The sequence below is a fragment of the Myotis yumanensis genome, unplaced genomic scaffold (assembly GCF_028538775.1).
Source record: "Myotis yumanensis isolate MYYU_CA2020_CCGP unplaced genomic scaffold, mMyoYum1.0.hap1 SCAF_1, whole genome shotgun sequence".
Taxonomy (NCBI): Eukaryota; Metazoa; Chordata; class Mammalia; order Chiroptera; family Vespertilionidae; genus Myotis; species Myotis yumanensis.
This window is the reverse complement of record NW_027223752.1, coordinates 78,745,006-78,763,876: the sequence shown is the minus strand read 5'-3', so window position 1 is coordinate 78,763,876 and position 18,871 is coordinate 78,745,006. Positions and strand designations below refer to the sequence as shown.

Here is an 18,871-nt window from a genome sequence, read left to right as displayed (position 1 = left end):
CTAACCAAATAGAATCGCTATGCTGTCCATCACCTGTTGGTCTGGTATATCAATATTTTAAGGAAATATTGGTACTGAATAGGATGGTTCTGGTTTGAAATGGTTTAATACTTTTTTTAAATTATGTTTTTTTAAAAATTATGTTTTTATTGATTTTAGAGCGAGAGGAAGGGAGAGGAAGATAGAAAGAAACATTGATCAGCCACCTCCTGCACACCCCTATGAGGGATCGAACCTACAACCAGGGTATGTGCCCTGACAAGAAAAAGAACAGGCGGCACTTTGATGCATGGAATAACTCTGGCCAGGCGTGGTTTTTCTTGATACTGATTAGGCCCATGGTGTGGTAATTTTTGCTTCATGTTTCACCGAATCACTGTAGTTCCTTCTAGTTGATTCAAGGTTTCTGTGTGAAGCTCCTCTATTCCACTGCCCATCAGTGGGATCACAATTCATCCAAATGGGAGGACTCCCCCTTCCACCCTCCAGGAGCAGGTTTACAACCTGCCTTGCATTCCAGTTCTAAGTTCTTCTAGGATAGGGGGTGGAAAACCTTTTCTGTAAGGGGCCGGAGCATAAATATTTTAGGCATCGCAGGCCAGACAGTCTCTGCTGCCATGACTCAGCTCTGCCGCTGGAGTGGAAGGAAAGCAGAATGTGCCTCTTTGGCACAGCAATTATTTCGAGCTGATTATTTTTAAGAAACAGCATACAGAATCTCTGAAGAAGGATTAGAAGTTACCCTTTTGTCAAAGAACTCTACATTTATAAAAGGGATTTACAATAGAAAGGCAGTCTACTGGGAAGAGAGCTCTTACCCAGCAGGACTGTTTCATCTGAGAGACATCTGAATGGCCCGGCAACCTTTGTTTACAAACAGCTCCTCTTCTCCCCTTCCTGACTGCCTCCTTCCCTTCCATGGCCAATGCCTTTGCCCTTTCCTTAGCCCAGACGGTGTTTAAGGCTCAATCCTCGGGCTACCTTTCCAATCTCACATCTCTGTGGGGCACACGTACATATGTATGTGATTAAAATGGTTTTATTTTTCTCCTGTTAACCTGTCTTTTCTACAGGGGTTTTAGCCAAGAACAATGCAGGGTAGAGGGAAGATTATTTTTCCTTCCCAACATAGTGCTAAAGCAGCCACAGCAACATCTAAACAAGTGGGTGTGACCTGCTCCAAGAAAAGGTTATTTACAAAATCAGGCAGTGGGCTCATCATCATAGTTCGCCGACTGCTGTCTTAGAACTTAGAACAATGCTCTGCTCTTGTGTCATTTCACTTCCGTCTGGTGTTTTGCTATGTTTTATTCTCCGTGCAGATGGAGAACGTGTGGTCATCATCCTTGGAAACAATCTCTCCTTGGACATGAAGAGCATAATAGGTTATAGGTGCAGACCTGCCCTTCTGCTGACCCTGGAGAGAAACCGAGCAAGTCATCACATCCCCAGGGGGCAGGAGGAGAAGACCCAGGGCAGACAAGAGAACCCGAGGTTTCAGGTTCCTCATTTTACGGAGGAAGAAACCAAAGTCTAACAGTAACAAAGGACTTGCCCATGCTCATTTTCCCAGCAAGATGGAGACATGCAACATATCCAGCCCTGATCTCTGACCCCTCAGAGCATGTCAAGCAGCAGTGCTGCAGGCCACCGCCCCCTGCCTGCACGGCCTTCCTTCCTGGGCTCTCCTCCCAGAACACGGGCTGATGATCTGTGGGAAGATACTTACTAGATCTCTCCCTGGGGGTTTTGGTGTTGAAGACGGAGAGCGGATTGTAGCGGTTAAGGGTGGGCTCCAGGAATGCCACTGGAATGGCAGCTGCCAGGGAAGCCAGGCATTCTCCAAGGGCAGGACGTTGTCTGGAAACAAACAAGTCCATTCAGAAGTGCTGCCACTCACATGCTGGCCCCATGCGTTGGTGGGCCAGGCCCCTTCCCCAGGATGTCTCAGGCCGCTTCTCATTGATGACTCCACTGGACATCCCCAGGCCCTGGGCTCAGCAGAGCTGCATACATTTCTTTCTCCCCCATCTTTTGCTGGACATTAACCAATGCTCTGTAATGGTCTCACTACTTGGAACCCAGTTATTAATTGGCCAAGGTGATATAATATGCTATGTAGTTTTGTACTTATCTCCCATCATGTCTGAGAGCAAGTTTTGCTGGCATCCACACTGAATCTGATCCTCCTTGTCCTCAAAGTGCTTTGAAATCTTCTGTGTAATTTCTCTGTGTCTATTCTCTGCTATGGATGGAGCCTGTGTCCACCAGTGGGAATAGTAGATAATGGGCCAAAAGTACTAATAAGACATAAAATAAGATACCTAACTTCTAATAGAAATAATAGGTCCCAGAGCATCTTGCTTGATTTAGAGGAAATAGCTCTAACACCAATACTTCTATCTCTTCCTTTCATAAACATTTGAGTGTCCAGCATGTACTAATGCATTAAGCTCTGGGTTTGAAATCTTTCTCTGAAACAAGCAACCAAACAAAAATAAAATGCTTGGGATTCCCCAGTTCAGATTTTTGGTTCTCCAACTGAGAGGATTTGTGCTTGCTTGTGAGATGACCAAGTCTGCAAGTGTAAGTGACGGGAACCAGCCACTGGCTGGTCTGCGTGGAGCTGGTACTGAAATAGTGCTTCCCCCTTGCAGACCTGGACTTAGCCTCTAGCTGTACTGTCTAACTCAGTGGGTCCTTTCTGCTGGTGAGATAGCACAGTGACAGTGCTGGCTTGAGGGCCCTGTGTGGGGCTGTTATCTGTTGCTTTCTGATGAATGAGAGAGCAGAGCCCACAAATATCTGTTTTTCACCCACAAATATCTCCTCTTCCCCACCCATTGGCATTCAATCATGGACAGATCACACACCGGTCCTGTGAGTTACAAACATGATGTCAGCTCCCATATAAGGGAAAAAAATTCTTCAAACAAACCAACATTGTGAGTCCTTTGTTAGACCACGATGCCAAGATAATCAGTTGGAAATGTAGACAACTGGTCTCTAATTAAGAACTGGAAGGGCTTAGAGCAGTGGTTCTCAACCTTGGCTGCACATTAGAATCACCTGGGAATCTTTTTAAAACCCTGATTTCTGGGCCTCATCCTCCGGAAATTCTGTTTCTTTGTTATGGGGTGGGGCCACAACATTAGTAACAAAGAAACAGAATTTCCGGAGGATGAGGCCCAGAAATCAGGATTTTAAAAAGATTCCCAGGTGATTCTAATGTGCAGCCAAGGTTGAGAACCACTGGCTTAGAGTGCTCAAGCCCATCTTGTTCACTTTGCTCTGTGACTGATCAACTCAAATTGTGCACTGATGCTGTGAGCATGAAGCTCACTAGCTAACCCCCTGAAGCGGAGGATGTCAGGCTGTATCTCTCGGGAACCACCATGGAGAAAAACGCCAGCAAGAGTGGGCGCACTTGCAGCCAAGAGCAGACACTTAACCCACGACTGCACTTCCATGGAAACAGAAAGGCATTCAGCCCTCGGGTTCCCTGAAGCTCCCACCAGAACCTGCACCCAAGGCTGTGGAACCTGCCCTTCACTGTGACAACAGCCAACACATCTGGCAGCACCAAGAAGCCCTAATGTCAAAACTGAAGGGTCTCTGGGCGCGGATAACAAGCATTTACTATGTGATGGGGGTGACTAGGGGAGCCAGTGCTTCCCGAGAAGTAAGCCAGACAGTTTTAGCCTTTGTCATTCCTCCTTTGCTAAGCTCAGGGTGGAGGGAAAGCATGAGAAGAGAGGCATCCTTTTAACTTCAGGCCTGAATGACCAACACCCCAGTGACCGCTGAGGTGAGGTCCTGTCTATCTCAAATACGAGAATCTACAACAGGCTGCTTATTTTTCAGTCAACACTCTCTCCATTTAACCAATCACCGTGGCCAATGAAGAGAGATACTGTGTTTCTTCTCCTTCAGTCTTGCCTTTTGAGGAGGAGGAGGAAATAAAGAGCTAAATTGCGATGGAAAAGAAATGCCATGGGGAGGGCATTGAAGGGAAACAATCCTGGGTCAAAGTCAGGGACGACAAGGAAGGGCAGACCTGAGAGCGAATTTTAGCTGGCCCAGGGAGGTGAACCTGGGAAACGGCAGGCCCTGGGGTTGTCTTGGTGCTAAACGGACCCATTATTCCCCTCTTGCTTACTCTCTCACCAAAATTAAAGTCATGAACTCATGACAGTGAATTTCAAGAATGTCAGTCTCATACGAAGGCAGTCCTCAGGACGGAAGACAGTTTCCCAGTGCTGCACTGACTCGAGGGGCACGCATGTCCCATCCTCCGGATATTAATTACTGAGAAACCGAGTCTCTCCCAGCTCACCCCAGGACGCTTTCTAGTCTGGAGCTCACAGTGATGCTAATTAGCCACTGGGCCAAAAGAGATATAAACAACAGTTCTCCTGGCCTGTTAAAAGTTCTATAAAAGTAAAGCTCAGAAGTCTGCCAATTAATGCTACTGGCTGTGAGATACCAGAGTGAAAGACTGTGTGTGACCTCCAGGCCCCAGAGAGACTGAGCTGATAAAGGCCTGCTGTTACTATGCTTCTCTGGTCATTAGCGCCCCCCAGAGGGCGGTGTGGCTGTGGACCAATCAAGCAAGGGCTACACAAAGAGCTCCATAGCAACCAAATGATCTATCTTAGAGTTTCTCACTGGATGTGGAAACTCTTTTGTCTTTCTCCCTCAGTTCATCCTGTCTAGTAGAGTATTTTTTCATATATAGTATTTGGTCATGGTGACAGATTGAGGAGGATTCAATTTGTATTTCAGTTTTTGTTACTTCCAAGTCGTTCTCTCAATTTAATTTCCATGGATCGGGACCTTGTTGCCAGGGACACAGGCAGAGACAAAGTCATCACAGCAATAATAATTACACCTTGCACATATCTGGGGATTTGCAGCTGTGAAAGTTCCTCTGTGTATATTGCAGAGGATGCTAAGGAGAGAAAACAACACATCGCAGAGGGCAGAAAGCAGGGGAAGGGATGGTAAAGAGCAATCTCAGAGGGTTAGGGAAAGCTTGCAATGTTTGAGCAGCCTTGGTCAAAAGCAGCCAGGGAAAGAAGGGAGAAGTAAATCTCTGAAGTATGTCTCACTTTCACAATACAAAAGAAAACAAACAAAGGTGGTTAATAGCAGTAGCATTGCAAGTGTAGGATTTTAAATCATTAACTAGCAGACAGACAATTGGAGCAGACTTAAGCTAGGTGCTTCTCCCAGCTGACTCCCACCACCACAGAGTGTACAGGCACAATATTCACAACGTTGCGGGGAGAAGATACATAATAAAACTGCAATGAATATATGAATAAAGCATGAAAAGTCATATGAATCTTTTTCTGGTCTGACATTTCAGAGCTGACCTTTATTTGACCTTTTTTTTCCAAGAGAATAATGCACAAGCTTTAAGAAAAAATGTACAAAGAAACACATACACATATAGATGCATGTTTATACATACATAAAAAATGGAAGAATAAGAAATTGAGAAAATATTCACAAATATTTAATGGAAGGAATGAATTAAAGAATCCTCCCTAAGTAAAATTCTTGACCAACTCCCATCAAATGGGAAATTTTAACTTAATTCTTTTGTTGACTTGGTATAATGTGGTTGAAACTTTTGTTTGCCCAGTTCTAAATGACAAACATATCTATATTTTATGTAAAGCAGTAAGGAAAGCTATGCAACTATAAGGAATTAAAATCATAATAAAAATAAAGTAGTCATTAGTTTCTCAAACTCTTACACTACAGAAGCTGTATTGAAGCTGTGGTTATGAAGACAGACATTTCTTGAACATGTTTTGGTTACTAGCACATGATTTCAAGTCATAGTACTTGAGTTTTTGTTGTTGTTGTTGTTTGTTTTTTTAATTGATTTCAGAGAGGGAGAGAGAGATAGAAATATCAATGATAAGAGAGAATCATTGATCGGCTGCCTCCTGCACAGCCCACACTGGGGATTGAGCCCGAAACCCAGGCATGTGCTTTTGACCGGAATCAAACCTGGGACCCTTCAATCCGCAGAATGATACTCTATCCAGTGAGCCAAACAGGTGAGGGCTAGTTACTGAGTTTTTGAAAGAACCAGTCTTTTCTTTTTGGTCTTTTTTTAGAAATTGCAATAATAATTTATGTAAGTTTTGATATGAAACAAGGATTTATTATTGACTTGATAAAGGTACCATAAACTGAGGAGGCACACAGGGCATAGATAACAAGACATGTTTAGATGAAATAATTTCAAGCACAGATCAAATTCCTTCCAGTTTCCTCATTTGAAGAGGGGGAGGGGGGAAGAAAAGAAAGACTTCCAAGTATAAGATTAAGTCCAGAGTTTGGTTAATACTGTGTTTATCCCTTTGATCTTCCACATACATTTAAACAGAATAACACAACACATGGCATCTGATGGTGAAAAGCAGAGGGTCACAAAGGCCTCCACAGCTCCAGGCAGATTAAGAGAGCCAAGCTGACACCCACATGCTCTGTCAATCAGCTTGTTCAGATTCAAGATTATTGAAAAGCATGTCTGCTACCAAAGTGTGGCCTCGTTTAAAACTATAGCTAATCTGACACCCGACAACGGTCAAGGCCCAGGATTGTATCGCATAGAAACTCATTCAACTCTAAGCAACTGCCTCATGTCCCTCGAGTTTTTCAGCCAGCTTAACCACAGGAGCCCTGGAAGCGATTTGGAAGCTGTGATTATGAAGAAATGGGCATTTTCTGTGACATTTTTTGGTCACTAGCACATGATTTTTACTTGGCTCTATTGCTCCTTCGCCAGCTATCTCCACGAAAGTCATAACATTAAAAGCATCATTCCACTTCTTAACACTGCCATAAACATTTCATAACCTAGGCTCAAATTCACCATCCCATTTCAGCGAGCACTTTGATTTTGCTGGACTGAAAAGATGCTATTGTTAAGCAACGTTTTTCTGAGCCTGAATGTGTTAGCCTCCTGTGTTCACTCATTACCTTTCCACATAGATGTTCTTTCCTGTTCCAAGGGAGTAGAGGCTGCACAGTATGTGGTAGCATGAAATCTGCACGTCACCCACTGGAAAGAACAAAAAGAGCGTCACTGCCTTGCACCATCACAGCTCGCCACCTCCCGCACACGGAAAGGGTCTACCAACAGAAAAACGCGTTGGCATCACCTGAGAGCCAGAGAGATCTTTGTCTTTCTCTCCCTCCTCCTACCACCCTCCTTTCTTATAGCCCCTTTCTACCCAAGTTCTAGTTGCTGAACTGGGAGAGGAAATATTGATAGGAGACCCTCCTCCACTGAGCCATCCCAGTTCCTCTGTGGGGCTCAGGTTGGGGATCACAAGGAATCATTAGACCACTGAGTCCTTCCATATGGGATTTTCTTTTTTTGAGTAAAAGTAGACACCGTAGTCAAATTTTATCCAGAGGAACAAATTTTCTTGCTTTGAAAGGAAGAATGCAATAAATCTGAAGTTTTAATGAGCCTTTTATTCATTTCCTAGGAAGATATGCACAATGTCTCTACCTCTTCAGAGTTGGAGCAAAATTCCTCATTTTCAGCTGTCCCAAGTTCTCTCGGGGAAGTTTTTCAAGAGGCAGTTTAATCAGATTGTGATTTTGCCACGTTTCCTAAGGGAAGGGCAGGTCCCACCTGGGAACTCACAAGTTTATCTGCAGGCTACATGCCCCTGGTAATGTCTGCAACTTATCACAGGGCTGGGACTAACTGACCACAGTGAGAACTAATTCAGTTTTTTATTTTTTAACAAGGAGGTGAGTTATTTCCGAGCCATGCTCCCCTACCCCACGGAAATACTGATTTTCAGTTGCTCAGGGATATGGAAGACCCAGCCTTAGCTACTGACAACTGGTTAAATTAAATTAAATCATGTGCTAGCATTTAAAGCGTGAAGCTGAAGCTTGGTGGCAGAATATTTGCAGGAGAGGTCTGTACATGGTCCTGCATGCAAACTAAAGTAAAACCAATCGACGATGGTCTCCTGAAGCCCCAGATAAGGAAATGGTAGCAGCTTTCCTTTGCTCCTGGTATTCAGTGAATAAATTAGGGCTTCTTAAGAGGAAAATTGGTGTCTGAAAAGCCCTGGAAGCAATCCTGCTGGATTATTCAGATAACCTGTTCAAATTAAGTAGGAACAAAAGGTTGGGAGCTAAACCAGTGGGTGGAAAATTTTGGTCCTGAATAATTGTAGGAAAAGATGAAACACTATATACTCAAATTTGGGGGTTTCTTCTCCTCCAAGAGTTGACTAATTTTTAAATATAAAAGAGAATGCATGGAATGATTCTCTCTCTACTCTTCCCTCAAGATCAGCCTCAGAGACTGAGCCACACACACACACTTCCTGTCTGTGGCCATGTGCATGTGAATCCACAGCATCTGACTCACAGAGTAAATCCACTCCGAACTGGTGCTGAGCCACATGCTCAAAGATGGACGTGAGGATGGGGAGCAGCGCCACCGTGGTGTAGTTAATATTCTGAGAGACGCCTTTAATCTGCGTTCTGGAATGGGTGAACTTCCCGAGCTTCAGGTTTTCTGAAGTCTTCTCTAAGTCTTCCGCAGCATTTTCAAAGAATGCGCGTAACCCGGCCTTCACCAGCTCTGAGCCTGACTTCATGACAGTCCTGTAAGCAAACAACGTTCAAAACCAGAAGCATAACCTGAAGCTTTGGCCAACCCCCTTCCTGAAACTGGTGACCTGCAGTGCAAACCAGGCAGACATTGGACTCCCCAGTCACCTGATGGCACTGGGTCAGGAGAGATGGAGAGGGTAGCTAGGGTCCTGGAAGAGCCTGGACCACACAGTCCCTAAGAGTAAGGCTAGCACTGGACCGTGTGCTCAGTTTGAGGGAATTTGTGTTCAACTCTTCTGGAAACACAGAGGATGATTCAGAATGGAACTGATATTGGTCACCTGGTGCTGTATCTGTCACAGCAGGCTACCTACTTGTGCAAAAATCTAATTAAAAGGACAGTGAGGGAAGTTGTTTTTTTTTTTTTGCAGCTCACCGTGGGATAAGCAAATTTTATAAGGCCTAGCGAGAAATATTCGCTCTCCTATGATGCAGGAGCTGAGAGAGAGAGAGAGAACAAAGAAATAAGCCCACTGGTGCGTGGATTTCTATAGCTTGCAGGACGTCCTCGCTTGGAGGAGGGAAGGGAAAGGACAGCCAGCCCTTTTAAAACAGACAACTCAATTCACTTCAAAAACACATGGGCATGGAGATTAGCTATGGATATCTGAGGGCCTCCCTCAAAACTATTGTATAAAACTTAGAATTGGAACAAAGCCTACAAATCACATATTATTTTCCACACGTCTGCATCTTATTCATGAGACGATGACAGGCTTGCTACAAGCACAGTTGCTTTTTATCTACTGCATTCCCATGATCACCCAACTAACCAGAAAAATAAAAACGAGGACATAAAGTCAGCGAGGCTTGATCCTACCCTGTAAGTATTCATGAGCTTTCTATCCTCCTCCTGACTTTCCAGTCGCAGGTTTTCTCAGGAATGATGATCACACTGACCTGCATATTTTTAAAAAGTGGACTCTTCCTTAAGGCATTCCACATTTCTGGGAGAAAAGTTTCCTCACTCATCCCAACTGCAAGGGATTTCAGTCCCCTGGGAGGCTTTGGTCTGATCCTGCAAACATTGTGCTGTCTTAATATCTCCACAATGTATTTGTTTCTCTCAAAAATCTAAAAATCATGAGATTTTTTTTTTTTGTAATCATTCTTTGTGGTGGATTTTCATCTGGCCACTCTGAGGTTGGCGCCTCTCCGCTGCATCGGGGTGTATGTCTTTGACAGGGGCCCTACACGAGTGTGCTAATGAAAGCTCCGGTCAGTCCTTTTCACGGCTTCTCTTTTTTATCTCATCAAATATAAAATATTTATATTATCCGACTACATATATTTTTAAGACTTCTTTCCCGTTCAGCCATCTTTCCTACCAGACCCTCAGGCCACGGGCTCAAACTCTGTCTGCGATCCTGCATTTCCTCGCTGGGCCATTCTGGCTGCGGAGTGCCGCGGCTGCCCTCCCCAGGATGCTTAGGCCTTGCCGCCCATCAGCAGCGCTTGCTTTTTTGTGGAGAGTTAGGTGCAGAGTGGCACTGTGCCACATGATCTATTTTATCTTCTCAAAGATGAACTTCTCAGGAAGAGAAGACAAGAATGGCCAGATGCCCAGCTTTTACTGTTCAGCACACGCCACAGTGGTAGCCCTCTGCCACGTGAACTGAGAAATGAGAGTGCTAACACCAGGGTGAGAATCATCTTTTCCCTGTGTCCCCCTACCCTGACCCTCCAGCTCCTGCAGAGCAGTGACACGTCTTCTCATCAGTACAATCATCCGTGAGAGGAGAGGGTTAGAGGGGGAGTCTTGAGAAGCGATTGGAAAAACTGGGCAGACTTACCTCGTGTCCAGTGTCTGAGCTAAGATGTGAAGGCAGCTCACCATTGTAGTAGAATCGCTCCCTAGAATAAAAAATGTCACCGTGACTTCCTGAACCATTCAACCCATCTTTCAAACACAACCTTCTCAATACACACAAACCACAGCCTGGCATAATTAACCACCGACACACAACATGCCAGGCCTATGGGCAGGGATGATGCGTTTATCTCTGGCCTGACATATTGCTTTAGGATGGATGTTGAAGGCAGAGCTTAAAACATTCATTGGTGTGGAAAATCTGAATTGTTCAAGGGATAGAGAGGTCATTTATCATACTTCAGACTAATTTGCTATGGCAAATTAAGGTGACACCTTGGTCCCCAGGCTCAGGTTGTCTGCAGGAGCCACAAATAAAGCCAAAATGTGAGTTCAGGATAATTACAGGGAGAATTGCACCCGTTAGCAATACCTGTCTCACTCACCGAAGAGGGAAATCCTGTGCCGAACAAGAGCGGCAAGTTTGCAGAACAGGCTGAAGCAGAAAAGAGCATGAGTCGGAGAGGCACAGAGATTCAAGAATTAATTCGTCCCTTCCCCCTGCCCCCCATGCTGTAACACAGAGAGCACGGAACGGCACTCTAGCAAGGTGCACTGTGTTCTCCTCAAACAAGCCACTAGACCACACCTGGAAAGCACATGGTTCTCGTAGTCTTGTTGGAGAGTCATGAAAGGCACCTCGCGGGCAGCTCCAACCTTACAGAGAACAAGCCTTCTGGATCAGTTACAGTATCCTGCAGTGAGCCAGTTGTTGCAAACCACCCCTTGCTATAGAGTACTATAAATAATGTTCATTTGTATGACATTCAGGGATAAACAAGGATTCTGGATGGAAGCATAATTTTTCCATTGTTGCAGTAGATGGCAAACTATTCTGCAGCCTTCACCAGGGTGTGAGCCCTTTGCTGGGAGATGAGCGGGAAGGTGGTGCTGGAAGAATGTTAATGGTTCAGGTATGGGCAACACTGTGTGGAGCCCCAAACATAAGAAATTGCTTTCCTTTGTCGTTTCCTATTCATCAATGGGCCTGTTTGGGTTGTTGTCCTAGCTGGGTCCTTGGAGGCCAGGAAAGTCCATCTGCTCTGCTTTTGTGCTTTCTGTCCCTACTCCATGCTTTCCGCCCATATTGTCTGCCGTGGAAGCCCTGGAGGTCCAGCTGTGTCTACTGTTTTACTTTCCATAGTGCCTAATAGAGGGCATGGGTAGCTGGAAAAGAGCCCATGAATGTTTCTGAACACGCTACCGATGGGCCCCGATGGACCCCGTGTAGGGGCACTAGGCTGTCATTGACCTGTGTTGTCTGTGCTCTTAGGAATGCCCCTGAATTCTAGCTGACACTAGCACAACTAGACAACCTGGCGACCCCTTCAGAAAGTAGCCTTTCCCGGCGGAACAGAAAGAGGGAAGGCTGAATGAAAACACGTGGTACTCCAAGGTGAGGCTGAACTACAGTCTCATTCATAGCTTGTCAGGGGCTCTGTGCCCCACCCAGGGTGAAGTCTTTCAGGGGATATCTCAAACGGAGAAGAAATACTAGTACATCCCGAGTCTGGTGGGGATGAAGATTTGCTCACCTTACAGTGGTTTCCAGTGAACACCCTGGGCCTTTCAGGGATGTCCCCTAGAAATCACAGCCTAAGTCCCTCCTGGTTAGTCATTATTTCTGCAGTGGAAATAAGTTGGAACCCCCAGCCTAGAACTTAAGAGGACTCAGAATGAGTTCATAGAGAGTTAGTATCCAGCTAGTGTGAAATGAAATCTGGACTGCTTCTTTTTATCTCTTCCCCCAGTGTGTGTTCTTGTTCGTGTGTTCGTTCTCTCTCTCTCTCTCTCTCTCTCTCTCTCATCTGATAACTCACAGAGTTGAGGGAGGGGGACAGTCAGGAGAAATGGGAGTTCTGTGGTTCTGCCCTGAACATCTGGGCTGTGGGTGAAGCCACTTAATGGTGGACAATGTGTTAGTTTTCTCTTTCGTAAGTTCAGAGTAGTCACACTGCCCTTAGCTTTTAGAATTAGGGGCTTTCTTATTTCTGGTGAAATAAACACATGCTCTGTATAAATACAAAATAACACTTTTCTAGATAAAGCAGATGGTTTGCTGTTTGATCCTAATATTAACATGGCTCCTCTTGCTGTGGGACGTGCTTTCTCAGGCCAGCAAGGCCAACTTCCACAGGCTCCTCCTTGTCCCCTAGGGGGCCCATGATTTAAGCAGCAGCATTGTCCTTAGTCCGGAGTTGTGAGAGGCCTGGGTCTCCTCCGAATTTGAAGGTGATAAACTAAAGGGACCCCAGGAGAGAGCCTGGAAAGCCCTAGTGAATAGCATCCGGTGCAGAAGAGGTGGGGTAGGGGTGAAGGATGCAAACAGAAGGGGTCCGGAAACGTGAACAGGTGCAGTGCGCACCACTGCCTCCACAGAGGGTGGCAGGCATGCTGCCGGGTCTGAGAGCTATTTGCAAGGCTGATCAGCTCCAGCCGTGACAAATGGTGCCTGGCTGAACAAATGTTACATTTCCATGAATTAATAATCTAAAAAAATAGAAGAAAACAGACACACCTGCCTTCTGTTGATATATCTGAGTATCTCATTTTTGCCCCTCAATTTCTTAACTTCTTACAAAGTACATTGGTGCATCCTGAAAATACTTAGAAATCATTGGCCAGCAGTGGATTCCAAGTGTACCCCATTTTGATAGCATGGGTTCCTCCTCTCTTAACAAATGAGTTAAGTAATGGCAGTGCAGGGAAAATGGCACTGGGTCCAGACAGAGAGGACTGGGCCTCCATTTTTGCCCTATCTTACTCCCTGTTGCCTTAGGCACTGGCATCAACCTGACCAAACCTCAGTTTCCTCATCTGTAAAGTGGAGATAATATTCTTAGAATTTAAAGCATTGGGATAATGATATCCAACTGGGCACACTCTTCCTATGAAAAATCAAGCTCACTGCTTAGCCATGTGTGTTTAATAAATGCTAGCTAAATCTTAAAGTTGAATATCTTCTCAAAGATGCTAATACCTAACAGCTGTGTCTTTTTTTTTTTTTTTAAACAGCTGGGTTTTTATTTAGTACTAGAGGCCCGGTGCATGAAAATTCATGCACTAGAGGGGCGTACCTCAGCCCGGCCTGCCCCCCTCACAGTCCAGGAGCCCTCAGGGATAGGAGGTGACCCGGCCATCAGAGGAAGGCAACACCCCTTCACACCTCTGCTGCTGCCATTGCCAGCAGTGCAAGCCTGGTCTGGCCCTGGTTACCTGAGCCTCAGGTGGTCCTAGTCACCTGGGCAGCTGCCATCCAATGCTTGCCTGCGCCTTGGGCTGGCCCTGGGCAGCTGGGGGGCTGAAGGGACTGGGGGGTTTCCAGAGGCAGGCACGCGGCACGGTATGGCCTTGCTGTGTGCTTGCTGCCCTGGCGTGGCTGAGGGGACCGGGTGCCACCATCTTGTGGCTGTGGGTGCCGCCATCTTTGAGGGCAGGGCAGTCAATTAGCATATTCCCTCCTTATTGGCTGTGGGCACCGCCATCTTTGCGATGGTGTGAGGGTCAATTAGCATATTCCCTTTTTATTAGATAGGATTATGTCCACTGTTCACCATCAGTGGATGCTAGGGAAGGGTTTGATTATCTGCTTTCATTACAGTCTTTAACTCTTTGCCATTCATAAATCAAACCCAGAGAGAACCTGAGGCATGGTGGAATCCATCTCTGAGCCTGATCATGAAACATCCCTTTTGTTCTTCTCTTTTGAGGCATCTATGTGTTATGCTGCATAAAATGTAGAGGAGCTGGTACTTAAAAAAAATACATATATTTATTGATTTCAGAGAGGAAGGGAGAGGGAGAGAGAGATAGAAACATCAGTGATGAGAGAGAATCATTGATCAGCTGCCTCCTGCACGTCCCACACTGGGTATCTAGCCTGCAACCTGGGAATTGAACTGTGACCTCCTGGTTCATGGGTCAACACTCAACCACTGAACCATGCTGGCTGGGCAAGGGCTGGTTCTTTTGATAAAAAATGTTTCCCTATTAAGAATTCAATTTGAATTATGTTGCTCTAGATTGCAAATCTCAGATCGTCCAAACCAGAATTTGTAAGATATGATTCTGTTCCTAAATTTTAAGCTTCAGAAGCCTGATAAGAATGGGATTGAACACAGAATTAATCTGCTTCTTCTCAATGTTGTGTGTTTGCTTTTTCTAAGCTGCAAAATTACCTTCACCTTTTTCTAAATGTTATTTCAGGATAGAAGTTAACCTGATATATAAATTTTCCCCCAGCCCTACTGAAACCCCCAAACAGTGCACTTTTCTATGCTGCCAAGATAATAATACATAGATAAGTATAAATAAAATTACTTTAAAAACAGGTGATAACCAAAACCTCTGAGCCACCCATCAGGATACAGTTCATTTCTTCAAAAGACTCATTGAGTCTCCAGGAATCTGGAGGTTTATATAAACCACATCGGCACCAGGACCTTCTCTTTCTTGCATAGACTCACCTGGCCACCATTTCTTTCTCCTTATGGGAGGCAAACCCACTGCTGCTAAGGGGCTTCAGCGGGGACGACAGGAAGTAGAGGCGGTGATTGGTGAAGTACTGGTCAACTAGCGGGAGGAGAACCTGGAAAACCCACCAGAAATTAACTTCCAGGAAGCCAGCCAAAGCCCTTCCTTTGGTTCCTTTGAAAAAGTTCATGCTCAGTGAACAAAAGCCTCTGACCTTCCAGGAAACTCTATCCCAGGGGTGGGGAACGGCTGGCCCACGGGGTGCATGCCCTGCCAAGGCACTAGGGGTAAATTAATTAACAGTTTGACCAAATATAGCAGTCTAATTTTTAAGTTGATAATTTTGTATAGACCTGGAATGATGTTATACATATCCAAATGGCCCTTGGCAGAAAAAAGGTTCCCCACCCCTGCACTACCCAGTGAATCTGTTTCTAACACATTTTCCTCCTCTATGCTTGAACTCAGAGGTTCTGGTGTGTGTGAAAGGATAAGACCACAGTGAGCACAGACCGAGTCAACATTGTCAGGGGGCTCCTGTCGGTCACTTGCACTGAGACATGACTTCCTGGGCATGGCATCCAACAGGTACCTGGTCCAGCAATACTAGACTGGCACATTCTATCACTGCTTCTCAGAACATGGCTGACCCACGGCTGCCCATGCAATTAGTCCTCTGAATGGGGCTGTCTGGCAGAGACTGCTCACTGCCGCCCAGATTCATCCCCCTGTCTTTCTCTTAGCAATAAAACCCCCCATGTTTTAGCTGGGATGAGGTCACCAAACTGGAGAATGCACTATCCAGTCTCCCTTCTAGCTAGGTGAGGCTAAAGTGACTAAGTTCTAGCCATTGGGATGGAGCTTTTAAAAAAGTAGCAGCTTGCCCTCCCCTCTCCCTTCCCCCTTTCCCACAGATATGGTACAGGTGAGCCTGTTAGGACCACAGGGACACAGACCGCACCATAAGAGATGGTGGAGCATCAGAGAAGAGCCTGAGACCCTGGGTGATGCATGGAGCAGAGCAGGCTGGCTGCCTCCTCGGACCACCTTCCTGCCTCGGGAATGTTCCACAGGAGAGAAATATGAGAAATGTCTGTCTCATCGGAGCCATTGGAGTTTTGGATATCTTTGTGGGGTCGGCTTAACTTGTACCCTAAATCGTAGGGATCCTAAGAAGAAAGTAATTAGGTAAGCACAGAGAGTCACTTACTTTAGCAAAGAATTTGATCTCCTGGTCATGGGGAGACCTTTCAGTTTTCCCACTGATGACAATGGCTTCTACAAAAACACAAGTAACACCAAGTTGGTCAGAGTTAAAAAACAGGAACCAGTCACAGCGTTTTAGAAACAGAGCAGCTCTTCTCAAGGCCACGCACGAACAGGGCATTTGACAAAGTATCTTTTATTTTACAAAGGACTTTACAGTTGTGGTGGTTAGTTACTTCCTGTGTCAATTCTCTAAGCTGTTTCACTATCCTTTTCTCCACTTATTTTTTTTAATTAAAAATTATTATTTTCCCTTTCTCCATTTTATTGATGAGAAAGGAGCTTCAGAGAGGGTAAGTCATATGCCCATGGTCTCAAAGCAAAACAAAGGGAAAGTTAAAATAGGACAAGTTAAATGAAAAGAATGACAAGTGGTTCAATTAAATGCAGCATGGAAACCAAGCATGAAACTGATTTTTTTTAAGTTGGGTGGGGTGGGGGAGGGATCTCTGCCACTGTTTCCTCCCCACATATGTCTAAATGAATCATGAACAGTTACGGCATGAGGGCCTCATTCCTTGATAAAGAAATATCAAATTCTTTGATATGGTGAGATATTATGAGAAGCATATATGTTTGTGCCATATTGCAAGGATACTTACCCAAATGGGCAATAAACTCTTGAGCAGAATCAACATATTTCAGGATCTTCTTCAAAAATTTATAGGCAAACCTCTTTTCCATGGAGGAGGCATCCAGCTCCATATCCTTCATACCTCTAAGGTCGGAAGCGGGTAAACCCCGGGAAGCAACAGAGATAACTACGTGACTTTGGTGCATCAGCAATCCTGCCTGCATTGACTTCATTTTCCGAATGTGAATCCTTATTCTGGCTCAGTGTCTCGACTCGTTTGACTAATTTCCCTTTGTACTTGGAACTGCCTCTCTGAGCACGTGACACCTGTACTACAATAATTTCTGAAAAGATTTTTTTCCCAAAAATATCTTTATTATTTATTCAACAGATATGGAGCTGAGAATAAGTCCGAGAAGCAAACAAGAACCCCCACCCTCCTGGAACTTACATGCTAGCTATAGACAGACAAAAAAATTATAGAAAACAAGATATAAATTATATGGAATGCTTGAAGTTTATAAGTTTTGTGAAAAGAAGAAAAGAAAAATTAAAGCAGGATGAAGGGGCCCGAGAGTGTCTGAAGTGGGGGAGAGCGGATTGTAGTGTTAAACAGAATAATCAGTGCTGCTCTCCTGGGGTGCAGGATATCAGAGTAAAGGCTTGAGGGAGGTGAGTGAATGTGCTTATGGACATCTGGGGAAAGAGCTTTGCATCATAGGGAGCGGAGATGCAAAGGTCCTGTGGTGGGAGCATGCATACTGAGTTGAAGGCATATGGCAGAGGCCAGTGTGGAAGGCATGGAAGTGAGCAGGCAATCAGGAAGGTATAGGTGGGCAGGGAACTAAATCCTTAGGGCCCTGTGCTCCATCTTTTGAATTTTGCTTTTGCTCCGAGATGGGAGGCTATTGAAAGCTTCGAATAGAGGAATGACATGCTATGACTTACACTGTAACAGAGTTACTCTAGTTGCTAGGTTTAAAGTTGACTGTGGGGACAAGGGCTGGAACAGGGAGCCCAGGTAGGAGGCTCTTTCAGCAGTCATGATGACAGCATGGAGGTGGTGAGAAGTGATCAGATATTAGGTATCTTACAGGCAGAACCATCAGAATTTTCTGAAGGATTGGATGTGGGCTGGGAGAAAAAGAGGAGAGCCAACGTTTCTGGCTTGAGCACCAGAAGAAGAGACTGCAACTGAGGGAGGGGAAGCTGAGGATGGAGCAGGTCTGAGCTGTGAGAAGCAGAAACCAGGAGTTCTCAGTGGTGACAGGGACCTCGTCTCCTCACCTATAGGTCCACGTGCCCACCACAGGCTCTGGCCCATGGTAAATGGCCACTAGGACATGTTTCCTCAATTCAATTATCTTTCTTCTTTTCCCTTCTATTTCCTTGATTTTCTCGTTAGTTATAGTAAGGAGGAACTTTTCATTTCTGCGAGCAAGTGATTTCAGCAAATCACAGTACGCATTCTTGGTGTTAAGATTGGGATTAAAATGACGATGGGAGCCTTTCTCACATGCCTCCCTGGAGGCTGTCTCCCACGACCTGCCCTTTCCTGCTCGACAATATGGCAAATACGTTTAGTTATTTTTTTTTATATGAGATATAACCGAGATATTTGTATAGGCTTTTAGTTGGTTTTCTGCTATTCAGTAGCAAAATTCTGTAGGAAACAAAAAGAAACAGCAGCTGGCTCAGCAAACATTTCTTTTAGGAGGAATGGCTCTATCAGATAGGAACACTGGCTTGCTTTTCACTCCACAAAGTGCTCAGCACACAGGGCCCTATGCAGCGCAGCCCACCACTGGCCTTTGACCAGCGGGAAAAGAGGTTCTGCTTTTAAGATGTAAGCAGCCAAGACCATTCTCCTATAAAACATTCACCTAGATAATTCTGAAAAATCTAAGTTTGAGATAAAATGTCACTGATGCTTACTATTATTATTATGTAACTTAATTAAATAGTATATAAAACAACAAAATAAAAGTGTCAAGAGAACTGTTGATTCTATGAGAACT

General features: G+C 45.0%; 1 protein-coding gene across 1 annotated transcript in view; it reads right to left on the bottom strand.

The window, feature by feature from the left end:
* The window catches only part of RYR3 (ryanodine receptor 3), a 398,822-nt gene that overhangs the window by 77,358 nt on the left and 302,593 nt on the right, over positions 1–18,871 (bottom strand). The window contains exons 58-65 of the mRNA XM_070407843.1: positions 16,882–16,997; positions 16,224–16,291; positions 15,007–15,128; positions 10,927–10,976; positions 10,464–10,524; positions 8,423–8,661; positions 7,003–7,084; positions 1,730–1,860 (exon numbers count right to left, since the gene is read on the bottom strand). Coding sequence (XP_070263944.1) covers positions 1,730–1,860; positions 7,003–7,084; positions 8,423–8,661; positions 10,464–10,524; positions 10,927–10,976; positions 15,007–15,128; positions 16,224–16,291; positions 16,882–16,997 — 869 coding nt within the window. The remainder of the gene's footprint in view (positions 1–1,729; positions 1,861–7,002; positions 7,085–8,422; positions 8,662–10,463; positions 10,525–10,926; positions 10,977–15,006; positions 15,129–16,223; positions 16,292–16,881; positions 16,998–18,871) is intronic.